This window comes from Poromitra crassiceps (assembly GCF_964638095.1).
Source record: "Poromitra crassiceps genome assembly, chromosome: 27".
Lineage (NCBI taxonomy): Eukaryota > Metazoa > Chordata > Actinopteri > Beryciformes > Melamphaidae > Poromitra > Poromitra crassiceps.
Genome location: NC_139650.1, coordinates 6,053,648 through 6,068,088, shown reverse-complemented (window position 1 = coordinate 6,068,088; position 14,441 = coordinate 6,053,648). Strand labels below are relative to the sequence as shown.

At 43.9% G+C, this 14,441-nt stretch overlaps 1 protein-coding gene across 3 annotated transcripts; it reads left to right on the top strand.

Moving 5' to 3' along the window:
- The first annotated feature begins 337 nt into the window (after positions 1–337).
- LOC310799296 (deoxyribonuclease-1-like) lies at positions 338–12,561 on the top strand. Of its 3 annotated transcripts, none has more exons than XM_083661893.1 (10): positions 338–353; positions 3,041–3,162; positions 4,055–4,149; positions 4,353–4,439; positions 5,807–5,919; positions 6,473–6,585; positions 8,826–8,983; positions 9,268–9,364; positions 10,931–11,141; positions 11,361–12,561. In XM_083661893.1, the coding sequence occupies exons 2-10, from the start codon at positions 3,082–3,084 to the stop codon at positions 11,507–11,509; spliced, it is 1,104 nt and encodes a 367-aa protein (XP_083518019.1). In that variant the 5' UTR covers positions 338–353; positions 3,041–3,081; the 3' UTR covers positions 11,510–12,561. The 3 variants fall into 3 exon arrangements, with proteins under 3 accessions (XP_083518019.1, XP_083518018.1, XP_083518017.1); XM_083661892.1 differs by lacking the exon at positions 338–353 and adding an exon at positions 1,830–1,889 and having other exon boundaries at positions 3,009–3,162; XM_083661891.1 differs by lacking the exon at positions 338–353 and adding an exon at positions 2,796–2,922 and having other exon boundaries at positions 3,009–3,162.
- Positions 12,562–14,441: the final 1,880 nt, after the last annotated feature.

Sequence of the window (14,441 nt, the reverse complement as noted above, 5' to 3'; positions counted from 1 at the left end):
CCACTGACATAAAACAGTTACAGATAGAACTATATAAAGCCTAAAAACATCATATAAATAGCAATGATTGCTCAAAACAAAAGAGCAGTTGAAGTCCATAAAGTCCAATGAACAATCAAACAGGAAGGAGCTTCCTTTCCATGGAAGGGGTCTGATACTGTGTGTGTGTGTGTGTGTGTGTGTGTGTGTGTGTGTGTGTGTGTGTGTGTGTGTGTGTGTGTGTGTGTGTGTGTGTGTGTGTGTGTGTGTGTGTGTGTGTGTGTGTGTGTCTGTGAGGAATGCAGGCAGATGAACACAAGACGCTGACCAACTGCTGTTCAATTGTGGACATTTTCTACTGGCTACGTTTACAGGTAATCAACTCAAATCCTTCTGTTGTAAAGGTCTGGTTGGCTGGTAAATAGTGAAGGAGTGAATGTGAATGTCTGACTCTTGGATAAGGTTTGTGTTCCATATGCCATGAAGTAACTTGTGACTAGGCACTGTGATGTTTTGCATGTAGGCGACAGACAGGAAACAGTTATATCCCTGATAAGAGTGTGTAGGCTGTGTGCTGCTGTGCACTGTGCATGCATGCATCTGCAGCAGCTGCTGCTCAAATGTAAACTTGAATACCCGGCCTGAGCGCTGAGGACTTCTAGAGCAGAGGTGCCCAAATTATTTCCTATGAAGGGCCAAAATGAATCTGGATGGAGGGCCGTGGGGCAAAAATAAATGTTGGTGTTACGTGCAATTACATTAAATTATATTATGTTATAGACTATTTACATTCTAAATCTAAAATAGGTCTTTTAATTTCAAATAATTTCTCATTTTAAAGCTAGCTTTAAAAATCAGCCCACCACAGCCTCTGAAAGACAGTAATATTGGCCTAATTTGTTTTCTTTCAATTATCATGGAAGGCCAAAACAAATTGGGCCCCAAATTGGTCAGCCATGTTAGACTAATACTCTACTTTGAAATTCATTTAAATTATACTGTTGTTTCCACTTGTCATATGTCTCTACCTTTTTCTACAGTATTTTTGCATCTTCAGTGTTTAGACTGATGGAATAAATGTCTTAGGACTTTTTAGTAGTACTTTTTTAGGGTCATGTTAGTCTTAGCCTTTGTTCATACCAGGCGCTTAACAGAAGCTGAGTGTCACGCTAAACCTCTCACACAAGAAGCCTTCTCTTTTCCTCAGCGCTTCGCTCGGCACGCCTTGCCCCCGCCCACAACTTGCATTGACTTCATGCCTGGCAGCTTCACGCTTGGAAAATGGCTTCAGCGTATGGTGTGAACAAGGGCTTAGTGTCTTTGGTTAGTCTATGGTGTCCTGTAATATTAAATCTTAGGTGTTTTGTAGGTTGTAAATGTTTTTTTTTTGTTTTTTTTTAATCATATTTTTATTTGGTTTTTCTGATTTTAACAAACAAAAACAAGAGCATGACAGCTCAGACACAACATTGGTCTGGACAGTGACAGAAGGTGAAAGAATAAACCAAAAAGTAAGGGGGAAGAAAAATAAGGTCAATCTCCAGAGACATGATGCGCTACATGATTATTTGGTGCAAATTTCTCTTCTCTTAAATTTTTTCCCCTTCTGGTCCTTTATACCAGAACGAACAAACTCCGACAGAAACAAAACAAAAAACAGACAACAAAAACATGTTGTAAATGTTGTTGATGATGATGATGATAAACTGATTTGTAAACTGAACTCAACATACATCGGGGGGGGGGGGTGCGCACGCACGTGTGCGTGTGTCTCACAACTTAGTCTTTTTCAGACTTCCTGTCTGTTTGAGGTTAGGAAGTTGTTCCGTTTTCTCTCGGTCTGCTGACATGCAGCTGACTTCTGCTCACTACTGCTCAACTCTTTGATTTCACTTCTCTGAAGCAGGCTGGTGAGTCACTCTTATAGTTCTTCTTCTTAATATTTCTCTACTTTCTGCTCTAAAAGCTATTCTGCACCACTGAATATTTGGTTCATTAAGTAACTCCCACTGGAAGATAGAGATGATCCCTGCTTTAGCTGGTTTTTAGCTGATGTTTATCTCAGGATATTGATTATTGCATGGATTGATTTTTAGCGTTCAATCTGCTTATTCCAATCACTCTCTGGGCTTGACTGAAAATGATGGTGTGTCTCTCAGCACAGCGGTAATGCATTCATATTGAACTGAATCCATCAGACCAGTGGTTCTCAACCTTTTGACACCAAGAAATTACCACCATATGAAAGCATGAGGGAGCCCCGTGTAGCACCAGTGGTACCCGTACCACAGTTTGAGGAGGTCCACTACATCAGACACACAGCACCACATGCGTCTTTTGCATTTAAACATGTCAGATGAAGCGATGTAGAAATTCCGCATTAAATTCACTAGAGGGTTTACTTGTACTATCACGTAGCATTTCCTCTACGATGGGGGTTTTCAAAGTCTGAGACTGTGGGCCTCCTCTCAGACAAAGCTTGGGAAAAGGTGTCCCCCGGGTCATAAGCAAAAACGTAAAAAAAAAAAAAAAAAGAAAGAAGTAATAATAATAATAATAATAATAATAATAATAAATAATGCTTCCATACTTCTCACCTGGCGTAATCCAAGTCTCCACAAGCCCTAAACTGAGATGCCAAATTGACTTGAAAAGACGTAATTTACACCCTGTTGTTAGCTGGAATCTGCACTTTCTCTTTCTCTCTCTCTCTCTCTCTCTCTCTCTCTCTCTCTCTCTCTCTCTCTCTCTCTCTCTCTCTTTTTTTTGACACATTTTGTTCACACTCAGCAGACAGCTCTACTTGCCTGACGCAGCCAGTCTCCATTTCTCCAAACTGGAACCATGCCGGCTGCATTCTGCTACATGTAGTACACTGACTGTTGACTGTTGTATGAGTACCTCATACAAGTACCTCATACAACCCCACATAAAAAAAAAAACGTGAGCTATCCCTTTAAGGCACAAGATATAACATGCTGCTGCATTCTCCACCTCCTGACGCTGTCTCCTCACTGTTCACTCACCAGCGGGAGCCTTCTCCTTCCCTTTGTCCCTAAAGTTCCCCTGGAACTCTGTCAAGAGGCTGTCTTCACAGTGGACATGAGGATAGCAGCCTTCAACATCAGGAAGCTGGGATGGAGGAAAGTCAGCAACAAGACTGTCCTCGCCTACCTCATCAAGGTAACCCACACAGGTTCTCAGAGGTCTCCTCATTAAAGAAGGACAGATCAGTCATGCAGGCGTTAGCACAATTTGCGTCAAGTGGGGGGAAAGTATCTTTGCTGGTTCTTTAATTTGTTTGGTATCCATGGTAACCTGCTGTTCATGCAATCTCAAAGTGTCAAAGATGTCCCCTAGTTCAAGATCCTGAGACTAATGCTGAGAAGCCGGTCTGCTGGATTTCTTAGATTGTTTTCAAACAAAATCATATATTGATGTTTAAAATGTTACACAAAGCTCCTTTAACCTGCTGATATACTCTCTATATACATATTGTATTCATTATTAATTAATAAGAAGTTGACACAATTAGAGTTTGATCTTTCTCTGTTATCTTTCTGCCACAATACAGATAATTCCGGACAAAACTATCTAGCAATAAAATCTATCTATCCTATTCTATTCTAATCTATCCTATTCTATTCTAATCTAACCTATTCTATTCTATTCTAACCTATTCTATTCGAACCTGTTAATCTGCCGTGCCCTCTTCTTCCCATCTCATGTGTCGATGCTGTTTTGATCAGATAGTGTTTCATCCCATTAGTCACTCTGAGCGTGCGCGTGTGTGTGTTTGTGTGTGCATGCGTGTGTGTGCGCGTGTGTGTGTGCGCGTGTGTGTGTGTGTGTGTGTGTGTGTGTGCGCGCGTGTGTGTGCGCGTGTGTGTGTGTGTGTGTGCGCGTGTGTGTGTGCGCGTGTGTGTGTGTGTGTGTGTGTGTGTGTGTGTGCGCGTGTGTGTGTGTGTGTGTGTGTGTGTGTTTTTGTGCGTGCGTGTGTTCGTGCGTGTGTGTGTGCGTGTGCGCGTGCGTGTGCGTGTGCGTGTGTGTGTGTGTGTGTGTGTGTGTGTCTCAGATTGTGTCTCGGTACAGTGTGGTGTTGATCCTGGAGGTGGTGGATAAAAAAGGTGCGGCCATGGAAAGGTTCCTCAAGAAACTCAACAACACCAGGTGAGTTCTCTGCTTATACATATATACATATACATATATATATATATATATATATATATATATATATATATATATATATATATATATATATATATATATATATATATAATAACACACACACACACACACACACACACACACACACACACACACACACGGATATACACTTTTTTGTGTTTTCTGAGCTGTGTGTGTCTCCTCAGAGCCAACAGGAAGCGTCCGTTCTCCATGACGCTGAGCAGCAGACTGGGACGAGACACCTACAAGGAGCAGTTTGTCTTCCTCTACAGGTCAGACTGAAGCTCACTCTGCCCCCTACAGGTGTCTCACTGCTATAGACGGTCACTACTATCTCACCACCCATGATTGGAGAGGGAATAGCGCGGCGCGGGCGATGCACAATGCTCACCTGCGCCTGCACGAAGTTGGCCGCGTCAGCGGGCGAGCCCTCGCGGGGAAACCAGCGAGGGACAAAATTGTGATTTGAAAACTCGACAACGTTGGACCGGAAGGGCAATTGGGCAGTTGGGACCATAGATATATATAAAGGCTAGATGGCTTAAGGCGGAGTCACCAGCGTCGTTGAACGGCCGCCATCTTGCTACGGTAGGCTTTCTGGTACGTTCTATGGTAGCTGTTGGAGGGTGAGTGACCTGCACAGACAAAAATACTCATAACTCGCTGAAATCTTGACGGATTTACAAACGGTTTGGTTTATTACAAGCATATTCCGTTCCCGAGATACGGCCAAAAAAACAAACAAACACTAAAAACACTATTTTTTTGATGGGCTCCAAATTACACCAAAATTAAACCGAAGCATCTATGCCATGAGAGGGATTCAGGCACAAAGTTTCATGCAGTTTCATCCATTTCCCTAGGAGTTATGATCATCTGATGTGATAATACTAACCCAACAACAGATGCTCATAGCTCCTAGGAAACTGGATGAAACTGCATGAAACTAGGTGCGTGAATTCATCTCATGATGATGATGCTTCGGTTTAAGTTTGGTGTAATTTGGAGCCAAAAATAATAATAAAATGTTAGCGTTTTTTTAACCCATAGATATATATAAAGCTGTGGTACCGTAGCAAGATGGCCGCCATGCGACGACGTCGCTCTCCATTGACCGGCAGCCATCTAGCATTTATATATATCTATGGTTGGGACCGCAACTGTTAGGACGGCGACTGGGGCTTCTACTTTCCTCTCTGCAGCAGACGAGTTTAACATAGAGGATACAGACACACAGAGAACAGCGCTGCTGTCTATGTGCTGCCCCCTGTGGGCGAGGCGTGCACAATTTCTAATTAATAAGGTGGATTCCGAGGCGTACAATCGCTCAACCGCCATGGGCGAGTCAGTTGAGCGAGTCAGTTGAGCGATTGTGCGGGCGAGGCACGCTACAAAAGGAACGCGCGGTATCTCTTGTTACGCTGAAGGCCACACTCTGCCCTCCTGCTCTATCCACTGCTGAACTTCTCATGAGCAAGGCACCCAACCCCGAAGAGTGGAGGAGTTACAATAATAGAAATTAAGTTTTAAGTTTGTGTCATCGAAACACAGAATAATATATCTGTACTGATTCTGATACGTGTGTGATGTGTGTGTGTGTGTGTGTGTGTGTGTGTGTGTGTGTGTGTGTGTGTGTCAGAGAGGATGAGGTGAAGCTGATTGCCTCCTACCAATATGAAGATAATCAGGTTGGAGATGAAGACGCCTTCGCCAGAGAGCCGTACATCCTGCGATTCTCCTGTCCCACTGCAGGTGTGTGTGTGTGTGTGTGTGTGTGTGTGTGTGTGTGTGTGTGTGTGTGTGTGTGTGTGTGTGTGTGTGTGTGTGTGTGTGTGTGTGTGTGTGTGTGTGTGTGTGTGTGTGTGTGTGTGTGTGTGTGTGTGTGTGTGTGTGTGTGTGTGTGTCCAAAGTAGGAGGTGGGCCACTCCAGTGCAGGCTCAAACAGTTTGAGGGGAGGCTCAGTGAGTAATTTATTTATAGGTATTTCAGTTATAGTTATTTTAGTCATTTGAATAAGAGTGAACACAGTGACACACCGGAACCCCTCTCCACCACCAGTGCGTGCAAGCAAACCTTTCCACCCGCAGAATTCTATCCCCAGGATTGCCTCAGTGACTAGCTAGCTACTACAGTTAGAGCTACAGTAAGGCTGGACTGAGGTTCTAGGTTTCTTCCATGAGCTTTTTCAGGCGTACGTGACTTAAACAAAACTGTGTGTGTGTGTGTGTGTGTGTGTGTGTGTGTGTGTGTGTGTGTGTGTGTGTGTGTGTGTGTGTGCGTGCATGCGTTGCGTGCGTGTGTCCAGTGGTGAAGGACCTGGTTCTGGTCCCGGTCCACACCAAGCCGTTGGACTCGGAGAAAGAGCTGGACGAGCTGCACGACGTGGTCGATGCCGTCAGGAGGAAATGGAAAACTGATGTAGGTTTGTTTGAGTTTTGAGTTGTATTTATTTGCACACAATCAAAAAATAATAATATTCAAAATATTATAGGGTCTCTACTCGGAAAACCAAATAATAATAATAATAATAATAATAATAATAATAACAATAATAGAATACAATACAAATCAATACAACAGAAACAAGACGGAAACAATAAAACTAATAGACAATCAAGAGTAAAAAAAAGAAAACAAATTGAAAAAAAACCCATCAAAATAAGTGAGTAGACATTATACAGTTTAAATGGCAATGTGAGGTGTATGTGTGATGTATGTGGGCTATGTGTGACTCATCATCAGAGAGGTTCTAAGCTTGAGTTAAGAGATGATGCGTGTTTGGCAATATTGATACAGTATAGAGAGCCGCAGTAACGAGTCCGGAAATCATCGATGCTAACAGCCCTGGTTCTTCACAGTTTTCGCCTATGGGAGTTTTGAATGGGTTTTTGGCACGATGCTTCTAATAATCTCTCTGGGCAACGCTGGCTTAATCAAACGCGAACCAGTGTTTAGTAACATCATCTTCACACATGAAGACCACTTTTATGAGTTTTGAAGCTTTTATGTGCCGTTAAAAGGGTGGCTAGCTAGCAAACGGCTAAATGAGACTACACTGTTGAGTCGATGGAGATATATACGTCAATAACGTCACCACTCAAAGGACGAACACGGAAATTCTCTCCCCTCACCTGGTTCAGCCCCGTTCAGCCCGGGGTAATCAGCGCACACATCAACAACAGTCCAGGTTGAGTGCTGACGTGACGTGAAGCCTATGCGACAGTGTGTAGTTCTGGATTAGCTTAGCTCAAGCTTTTTACTTCTAGGGCTCGCATTTACGCTACAAAACTCATGAAAGTGGTCCTCATGTGTGAAGATTATCCGACGGAACTCTGGTTCGCGTTTGATTAATCTTGCGTTGCCCAGAGACCTTATTTGAAGCATCGCGGCAAAAACCCATTCAAAAATCCCATAGACAGAAACAGTGAAGAACCAGGAAGTTCGGGACTTACGCATTCAGCCTACAAAAATACGTCATCCCTGCGGCTCTCTATATGTGTTCCTTATTGCACCTCTGTAACATATTGAAAAGTGGTTATTGGTAGTGAGGGAAGGTGATCTGAATGTCTTGTATTATGTGTACAGTATGTATGTACCGGAAGTATAACCTACAGGTGCAGAGTTAGATGTGAGTATATACATGTGTAGACAGAAGTGCATCGTGTGTTGATATGACGTATGGGGAGTATTTAGAGGTTTTTTTTAAGGTGCTTTGCCTCCATGAGAAAGATGCTTAGAAATCATTTGTGTTTTTCCCTGAAGGACACATGGTAACACAGAGGCTTCATTTCATCCAAGGGATCGCCTTGCTTCCCAGTATAGGATGTTTAATAGGCGGGCTTCCATATTGCTTCCTTTCTGCACCTGATTGGACGAGCGGCATGCTCAATCAGGGCTGCCTGCGTGCTGATTAGACGAGCGGCATGCACAATCAGGGCCGTCTGCAGCAGACTGGGCTGCCTGCGTGCTGATTGGACGAGCGACATGCTCAATCAACGCCGTCTGCAGCAGACTGGGCTGCCTGCGTGCTGATTGGACGAGTGACATGCTCAATCAAGGCCGTCTGCAGCAGACTGGGCTGCCTGCGTGCTGATTGGACGCGCGGCATGCTCAATCAGGGCCGTCTGCAGCAGACTGGGCTGCCTGCGTGCTGATTGGACGAGCGGCATGCTCAATCAGGGCCGTCTGCAGCAGACTGGGCTGCCTGCGTGTGGATTTCAAACTCGTTGTAACTTTCTCTTCTACTACGAAAATAGTTCACCGAAATGTGTTTCTGAAAACATTTGATGCCAGAAATAGGGCACCGCAGAAATGAGTCTGGAAGTAGTGCTTCTGGTTCGTATGTGTAAGACAATGGCATTTTTGCATGGGGATTCAGGTTAAATGCATGAAATAAGGTCTGTGGTTAACAAAAATTTATGAAAAAGCGAAGTTTGTGTTCAGCAAGATAAGCTTCACAAACGAGGACCACTTTTATGACTTTTGAAGCATAAATGTGTTTTTTGTACGCGATTTACACAAAACGCTTCAAAAGTTGTTCATGTTGATGATGATGATGGTGGTGGTGGTACGATGATGGTATGATGATGATGACGATGATGATGATGGTGACGATGATGGTGGTGGAGAGAATGATATTGGGCTTGTTGTCTGTGCAGAACATTATGATCTTGGGGGACTTTAATGCAGATGGGCGTTACATCTCCAAGAGGAGCATGGGAGACATCCGCATCCGTTCTAATCTGAGCTACCATTGGCTGATAGCTGATGATGTCGACACCACGGCAAACAAATCGAATGACCACACCTATGACAGGTAACACAGGTTAATGTCTTATTCTGTGAACTGGTGGAGCTGCTGATACAAGGACAGACTTTAGCCTACACGAAAGAAAAGTATTACCGTTTAATATAGTATTATAGTTTTATGTGTATGTTTGTTCTTTGTAAATGCGACAATAAACACCATCTGAGTTCATTTATAATGGACAACGAAAGCACTAAAAAGCACATTCTCCATCTACATGTCAAAGTCTTTATTATAGTATTCATGAATGTATGAATAAATTCAGATGTCTTGATGGTATTTTGTGCCGACAGGATCGTTTTGTACGGAGAAGCCATGTTGAAAGCCATCGTCCCGCGCTCAGCCAAGCCTTTCAACTTCCAGAAAGCTTTCAGCCTGTCTGATGCCATGGTAAGACTGTCTCAAACAAACAGCTGCTGATGCTGCGCTCTGGTACACTTTAACACAGGGCTGTCAAACTCATTTTAGTCCACGGGCCACATGCGACCCAGTTTGATGTCAAGTGGGCCAGCAATTTACCCACCCCTTTGAAATGAGGCAGATTATTTACTCGCCTATTTTCAGATCAACTGTATCAATCAATGAGGGCAAACAAGGTGGGTAAACTACTCACCTTGGATAGTTTACCCACCTCTGTATTTATCACTACACCCCTGATTAAAATTGATGGCAACTGTGCAATTCTCTATAGTCAAGCAAAGGTAATGAAAATAGCTGACCATTTAGTGATGAATACAGATAACATAAATAGGCAACTTGGCACCTCTTAGCCTTCACAAGTGCATCACATTGGATTGAAGGACTTCTCAGTGCAATTTTCACACTTTGCAAAGTCATCCTTTGGGCCAGATTGGTCCCTTTGGGGGGCCGGATGTGGCCCCCGGGCCGCATGTTTGACACCCCTGGTTTAACACATCATCCATGTGTCTTACAACAACAATTTCCTGCCAATTTAAAGCCATCCTCCAGTCAGTTTTTCTACCTGTGTAACGGTTGGTATTCAAACATTCTATGAGCGCCTGCTGTACAGTATAGTCGCATGTCTGATCTGATTTGCACCAAAGATCTTACATTGATAAGAACCGAAGGCTAATAGGTTGTTCCACTGCAACATCATGGCAGCAGCGCTGTTGTCCAAAAAGCACAAGAGCTTCTTCTCTTGCCTTCAATACTCTTTGTCTGCACTACAGCGCCAGTTACAGGGACAGTATTCCCTCCGTAATGTTAGCTTAGCTGCAAGCCACGTTATTGCTGAGAAATCACCAACCGTGCTACAGATTCAAAGCTGATGGATTCATTGGATGAATGTGTTTATTTATTTACAGCAGCAGGCAGTGGGCTTAGCTAATGTAACTAACAGCTAGCTAGAGTTAACATGCCAGCTCGTCTTCAGTCAAAATCAAGTTGTCATAGGTACGACTATAGCGTTCATTGAATCAGACATGATCGTTCCATTTTAGCAACAGCTTTTCTTTTCTTTTTTACTTTGAGCAGAAAAAATACTTTCCAAACAGTGTGGCTAATCAACATGGTCAGGACATGACTCAGAAACATATGAATTATGAAATATCTTAAAAATGACAAAACACAATGGAGGGGGCCTTTAAGTTCATGTTCACTTCAAATATAAAGTCCATTTACTTTTGTCTATGTCTAGTTTATATTTCCTACAATCATTTTGCAATGCATTCCACATATAATTAGAGTGTTTAACATTTAAAATTTTTTTATGTTTTGTTGTGTCGTGTCTGCTGTCAGTCCCAGCTAACAAAGATTGCCTAAATAAGATGAATATGAATGAAAGACAAAAAGTTTGACTTCTAGATTTTGATGGATTCTCTCGCTCTGTGGAAGTAGTTTTTTTCATGCTGGATAACAATGAATGGCAGCAAACGTATGCTGTTTTGGAGGAAAACAAGCGCTGATATCTCCATCTGTGCTGACTGTGTGTCCCAGGCTCTCAGCATCAGTGACCATTACCCTGTGGAGGTGAGCCTGAGACTGTGTAAAGGACCAGCCAAGTTGGGTGTGTCCCAAGCACCAAAGAAGAAGACACTCCCTGGACCAACGAAGAAGACCACAAGTCCAGGACCACGGGAGAGGAGGAACGACCCAGCAGGACCATCTGGGATGGGACTGGGAGTCACAGGAGCAACCAAGAAGAAAGGTGTCTTTCTTTCTAGTTTCATTGACGCCGTATCAACGGTTTACATGTTTGCTTTCACTGGCTTTGGCTTTATTATTGTTATTGTTATTATTATTATTATTACAATTATACAAGTATCTGCTTTTAGAGGAGGTTTATCCCCAGCCATGCCAGGGGGTTCTTCTGTCTCACCTGCACATTTCTGTTTTGTTTCTGTTATTGTGATTTAAACTCTAACAGGACCACAGATGCAGAAGAAGAAGAAGACGAAGGAGGATGTTGCAGGAGGACTGCAGAGGAACAGGCAGAATGTAACACCACAGAGGAAGAGGGTGCAGACTTCCCGTGCGTGCCAGACAGCGGCCAAGAGAAGACGTCAGGATAAATGACACATGGCAACCTCACAGACTCGTTAGTGAATTGATCCTGCATTAACTAATTATTGTAATTGACAGGCAGCATTATTAAACCGTTTTGCTTATAGTTTTGCTCCTTATGGCTACTCAGGATATCAGTCTAAGGGTCCATATTAATTATACCTATGGTCAAAGGCAGGAACACTGACAACCCACTGCTGAATTTGGCGCATTATAATTAAAGTCCCTGGAAACCAGATTTTTTTGAGTTTTTGAGTTCATCACATCACAGGAACCTATGTTAATAAGCCACCAGCCAAATTTGAACGATGATGAACATCGCAAAGTATATAAATTTAGGTTTGACAGTCATGGCAAAAGTCATGAGAATGAATTAGATTTTAGACTGTCTTTTCTCCCGCGGACTGTGTGGGTGTGTGGGACTGCAGCAGGTCTCCTCCGAGAGAGAGAGAGAGAGAGAGAGAGAGAGAGGGAGGGAAACGGAGAGAGAGAGAGAAGGAGAGAGAGATCGAGTGTGTGTGTGTGTGTGTTCGCTCGTTGCTCGGCGCATACTGACAGAGAGGAAGAGAGACTGCCGCTGCGAGTGCACAGTGCTACTGTGTGTGTGTGTGTGTGTGTGTGTGTGTGTGCATGCGTGCGTGTGTGTGTGATTCGATTAAATCTTATGACGTGATAAGATCATGCATTTTAGCACCGCGCGCACCGCTCTCTTCAATCATCTTCAATGAGGAAGTGGAAATCCAGACCTTGTAGAAAAGTGGCGATTTTGGGGGTTAGGGTTGAAACTAATGTCTCCTACTTTCTGAGGCACGCAATTACTCAAATAAGACCCTAAATTTAATAGTTAGAAGGTTTTTGTGGATTTTGGTTTCCAGGGACTTTAAGATATTCCACTCTGGAAGACTTGAGCACATGACAGCTGAATGTAATATGGGTGTATTTTGTGTAAAACAGACATTTATTTTGAATTGTCAGGTTAAAAAATGGTAAAAAATTCATCACCAAGTCATTCTTTATATGATCATAATGAACTTGCCCAAAATGTACATTGAAATAAATCTTGATTGTACCTTTAAACTGTGATGTCACTGCAGGATGGTTTCTGTAGTAAGGCACCACACACACACACACACACACACACACACACACACACACACACACACACACACACACACACACACACACACACACACACACACACACACACACACACACACACACACACACACACACACACACACACACACACACACACACACACACACAACATTGCACTACACTAGTCCTGCTTCTGCTGCTACTGTGCTACCTGCAGCCAGGTTCTCGTTACCAGTGCGTCAAAATACGCAGATTTACCACGCCCCCTCTGCGATTTGTCACGCCCTTTCTCCTCCTTTGCCTATCACAGGTGCACGACTGTGTGTGACAGAGTGTGAAATACCCATGCAGGCTACCATACCACAGCATCATGGAAATTAGGCCAGAAACAATATTTTATGAAACGAATCAAGGCAAGGCACATTATTATTATTATTATTAGCACATTTCATAAAGGCAATTCAAAGTGCTTTACATAAAATAGATCAAAGAAAAGAGCATACAGAAATAATAATACAAAAATATGTGTAAAGATCATGTTCATGGAAAAGAACAAGCAAATTCAAAACAAAACAAGTAAAATAGAGAGATATTTTACCCCCTTAAAGGAAGTATGGCAAATAATTGTGGGAAAGAATAGTGGTGTTTCCAGTCACACTTTTGTGAGTGAATCCATGTGCGTTTTTATTATCTTCATGTCCACTGCGCACTTTGCCTCAATCCTGCCCTCAGAGCGTTGCTGTATACGGCCACTAGGGGGTTCAGTGAGCCCCCTGAACCAAGGCAAACTGCACCTATGTACATCAAGCCAGCAGGAGAGTGGCCGCAGCCAGCACAGCCACAGCCGGGCTGGACAGAGCGGCCAGGCGACCCGCGGCGCCAGAGGGTCCGGTCCTGCGGACGGGCCCCGGGCCCAGCAGGGGGCAGGACGCCCCGGGGCCTGGGCGGCCCAGCGCTGTGAGGCCCTCGCTGGCCAGCAGCACGCCGGAGAAGGTGATGGTCCTGGAGGTGGAGCTGGCCCAGGCGCAGCTGCCCTGCTCCTGCCGCACCCACACCTGGTCCCCTCGCTGCAGCTCCTCCATGTAGTAACAGGTGTTCAGGTTTGTGTCACCGTTCGATACCTGGGGGGCAGGGGGAGGGGAGGGGAGTGTAGCGTAGCAAGTTAACTAGTTGAAAATGTTTCCTCGCTCGCTTTATTGATTCGCCATTACTCAGCAAGCTTTAGGAAAGAGGTGAAAACAACAACTCAGCTGCTGCTGTGTGACTGGTTGTTCATCATTACATAAAATCTCTATGTAGTACAGAGGGGTCGATCATTGGCCCCATGCTAGTCTGCACCTTTCACCCCGCTTTTTGTCATGGGGACATAAACCACGGAACCAGAATGAACACCGGAAGGAAGTGCGCCAAAAAACGTCTTTGTTGCCGTTAGCTTGACGTCTCTTTCCTCGATTAATTGTCTGATGCAAAGCTTCTGTATTGAAAGATGTGAGATTGTGAATCCGCAATGTTTCTACAAGAACTTCTTCAAAAACTTCGTTCGGTACGTCCATCATTTGTTTTGTTGTTTGCCGTTCTGATACGTTGTGTCTAATTGTCAAGTTAACGTAAAAGTTGACGAGCTATATCCGCTGTTACTTCCTGTCTAGGGCGGGCTCTAGGCCGGAACCAGGCAGGGTGACAAAATCAATTGTGAACGGAGGCCAGGCTCTTTCTCGCCGAGAAGAGCCTGGTGACGCGAGGTTAGCCCCATGCTAACACTTTACCTGGTCTAGTTGAGTCTGGTCTAAGGCCATGTTCACATTACAGGCAAATCCGATTGGCTGCTAAAGTCATTAATCATCAT

Bases quoted from the DNA above. Each gene is read 5' to 3' on its own strand.
- LOC310799296 (XM_083661891.1), top strand. From the start codon at position 2,873: ATGAGTACCTCATACAAGTACCTCATACAACCCCACATAAAAAAAAAA. The intron at 2,923-3,008 runs GTGAGCTATCCC...TTCACTCACCAG, and splicing joins CCCCACATAAAAAAAAAAAC to CGGGAGCCTTCTCCTTCCCT. The intron at 11,142-11,360 runs GTGTCTTTCTTT...AAACTCTAACAG, and splicing joins AGGAGCAACCAAGAAGAAAG to GACCACAGATGCAGAAGAAG.